Genomic DNA, 2,858 nt, shown 5'->3' with positions numbered 1-2,858 from the left:
CAAGACCCATAGCTGGTTGCCCTTTGGATCAGGAGACTCTTTCTGCCCATTGCACTGTCTCTTTTCCTCACTGGGAAACTGGAGAGGAGAATGCATAGAGTCATGAAGTTTTTGATTCTTGGCCAGATGCTAAGTATCATCCCATTAATCATTTATTCATTTAACAAATATTTATTGAGCACCTTCCATGTACCACACAACGTTCTCAGTACTATGGATACAAAAGTGAATAAGACAAGACTCCTGCCCTCATGACATTTAAATTGCAGAGACTTCTCAGAGTTAGAAACAAAGGTTTTGAGAGGTTAGGTGGCTTGTCCAAGGTCACACAGCAATTTTGTTGCACAGTTAATACTGAAACCCAAGGCTTTTGACTCCTGGCACACAGTGATTTCTCCAGCACCATGGTCATGACCTTTCTCTCATCTCCCTCTTGCTTTGCTTCTCCTCAGTCTCTGTCCAGCAGGATGAGCCCAGAGAACCTCACTTGGGCCTGGGTTGCCCCTGCTGAATTCATCCTCCTGGGCATCACGGATCGCTGGGACATGCGCGTGACCCTCTTCCTGATCTTCCTGCCTGTCTACCTGGTGAGTCTGCTGGGAAATGTGGGCATGGTGCTGCTGATCTGCGTGGATGCCCGGCTCCACACACCTATGTATTTCTTCCTGGCCAACCTCTCCCTGTTGGATGCCTGCTGTTCCTCAGCCATTGGCCCCAAGATGCTAGTAGATCTGCTGCTGCCCTGTGCCACCATCCCTTACACAGCATGTGCCCTCCAGATGTTCATCTTTGCAGGACTGGCTGATGCTGAATGCTGCCTGCTGGCAGCCATGGCCTATGACCGCTATGTAGCCATCGCAAACCCTCTTCTCTACACAACAGCTATGTCACCACGTCTATGCCTGGCCTTGCTGGGGGCATCAGGCCTGGGTGGGGCAGTGAGTGCCTTTGTCCACACAACCTTCACCTTCCGCCTGAGCTTCTGTCACTCCCGGGAGGTCAACAGCTTCTTCTGCGATATCCCTCCACTGCTGGCCATCTCATGCAATGACACCAGTCTCAACGAGCTCCTCCTCTTTGCTGTCTGTGGCTTCATCCAGACAGTCACGGTGTTGGCTATTGCCGTGTCTTACTGTTTCATTGCTGGGACTGTGGTCCGCATGCACTCGGCTGAGGGCCGTTGGCGAGCAGCCTCCACCTGTGGCTCCCACTTCATGGCTGTGGCCATACTCTATGGGACCCTCATCTTCATGTACCTGCGTCCCAGCTCCAGCTATGCCCTGGACACCGACAAGATGGCCTCTTTGTTCTACACCCTTGTCATTCCTGCTCTCAACCCGCTCATCTACAGCCTCCGCAACAGGGAGGTCAAGGAGGCCCTCAGGCGGACCTGGACTCGATTCTGCTGTCCAGAGCCGGGGCACCAGTGATGGTCTGAGGATGGTGGTTAGATCTGACCAGCAGGGATGAGGAGGACATTCTTTCTGGCTCATCACTGTGGGCAAAGATGGATGTTCCTCTGGCTTGGATGTCTCTTGTCATCGTGTAAGGGACTATAAAAAGAGGGAAATGGAAGGATATAGAAGGGAGGCAGGAACGTGGGGGTAACCCAGGACTAGACCTAGATCCAGAACCAGGACCAGGTTGATGTTGCTACTGAGCTGCCGTAGGTTCCTCAATGTTCAAAATATAAAAGTTCGTGGATGTTACCAGGTGAAGTAACAGGTTTATTTGCCGTGTGTACTTATGAGGCTGATCCCCAGCTGTGCAGGCTCCACCTGTTTGGAGATTCTTGCCCTTTTAAGTTTCTTCATGGCCAGTGGGTCAGCTCCTGCCCTCCTTGGCATTGAGAGCATCTTCAGAACCCACTCATGCCAAAGAATGGGACTGAGTCTGATGAGGCAGACATCCCTCCCCAGAGCCTGTGGATTCCATTTCTCAGGGAAATGGCTGAACGGCCCCAGAACACGCAGGAGTTCATTACCAAAATCCCAACAGCTAGGTCCGGATTTGGACGAAGTTAGACTAGCCCAGGCATATGATAGAGGTTAGGAAAGGGTCAAAATTATGGCTATGGTTAGATTAGGGTTCAGATTAGGATTCAGGTTATGGATAAGAGTAGGGCTAGTGTTAAGGTAGGTTATGGTTAGGGTTAGGTAGAATTAAGAAGTAATTAGGCAAATTTAGGATTAAATTAAAATGATGTCAATTTTATCATTTGAGTTGGTTTTTATTAGTAGTAGGTTTGGGATAAATTTGGGAGTAACTGTTCAGGTAAACTTGAGTCTTGTTAGAAATATTAGAAATATTTTAGGGTTAGGGTTAGAGTGCAGGACTAATTAATATTGGAGCTCAGTTTCATTTGTATTGCCAGATTAAATTTGAGTTAGAGTTTAGTTTGTATTAGATTTAAGTTAATTTGTTATGCAGATAATGTTTGTGATAAATTTAAGTCACAGCCTACTGATGAGGATATTTTGTGTATCAAATTGACATGCTTTAATTTAAGAATTAGTTAGGGTTATGGATAATGAATAATGTTTCTTTTTTTTTTTTCCTTTTTGTCTTTTTTCGTGACCGGTAATGGGATCGCAACCCTCGGTGTCGCGCCCGTACCGCGACCGGCAACGGGATCGCAACCCTCGGTGTCGCGCCTGCACCGCGCTCAACCAGTGAGCGGACCGGTCTCTATATGGGATCCGAACCCTCGGCAGGAGCGCTGCTGCGCTCCCAAGCGCCGCACTACCGGGCCGGCCCATGAATAATGTTTCTTAAAGCTGTAAGAGGGGGGCCGGCCCGGTGGCGCACTGGATAGTGCGCCGCTTGGGAAGCGCGGTGGCGCTCCCGCCCGAGGGTTC

General features: G+C 49.3%; 1 protein-coding gene across 1 annotated transcript; it reads left to right on the top strand.

Annotated features, from left to right (window-relative positions):
- The first annotated feature begins 411 nt into the window (after positions 1-411).
- On the top strand, positions 412-1,467 carry LOC103599098 (olfactory receptor 5C1). Its single transcript, XM_008583190.1, has one exon. The coding sequence runs from the start codon at positions 468-470 to the stop codon at positions 1,428-1,430; it is 963 nt and encodes a 320-aa protein (XP_008581412.1). The 5' UTR covers positions 412-467; the 3' UTR covers positions 1,431-1,467.
- The last annotated feature ends 1,391 nt before the right edge of the window (positions 1,468-2,858 follow it).

The sequence above is a fragment of the Galeopterus variegatus genome, unplaced genomic scaffold (assembly GCF_000696425.1).
Source record: "Galeopterus variegatus unplaced genomic scaffold, G_variegatus-3.0.2 Scaffold2849, whole genome shotgun sequence".
In the NCBI taxonomy this organism is placed as follows: Eukaryota; Metazoa; Chordata; class Mammalia; order Dermoptera; family Cynocephalidae; genus Galeopterus; species Galeopterus variegatus.
The sequence above is the reverse complement of the archived record's forward strand: the minus strand, read 5'-3'. Positions and strand labels throughout refer to the sequence as shown.

Excerpts from the sequence above, each read along its gene's own strand:
- LOC103599098 (XM_008583190.1), top strand. The coding sequence starts at position 468 with ATGAGCCCAGAGAACCTCACTTGGGCCTGGGTTGCCCCTGCTGAATTC.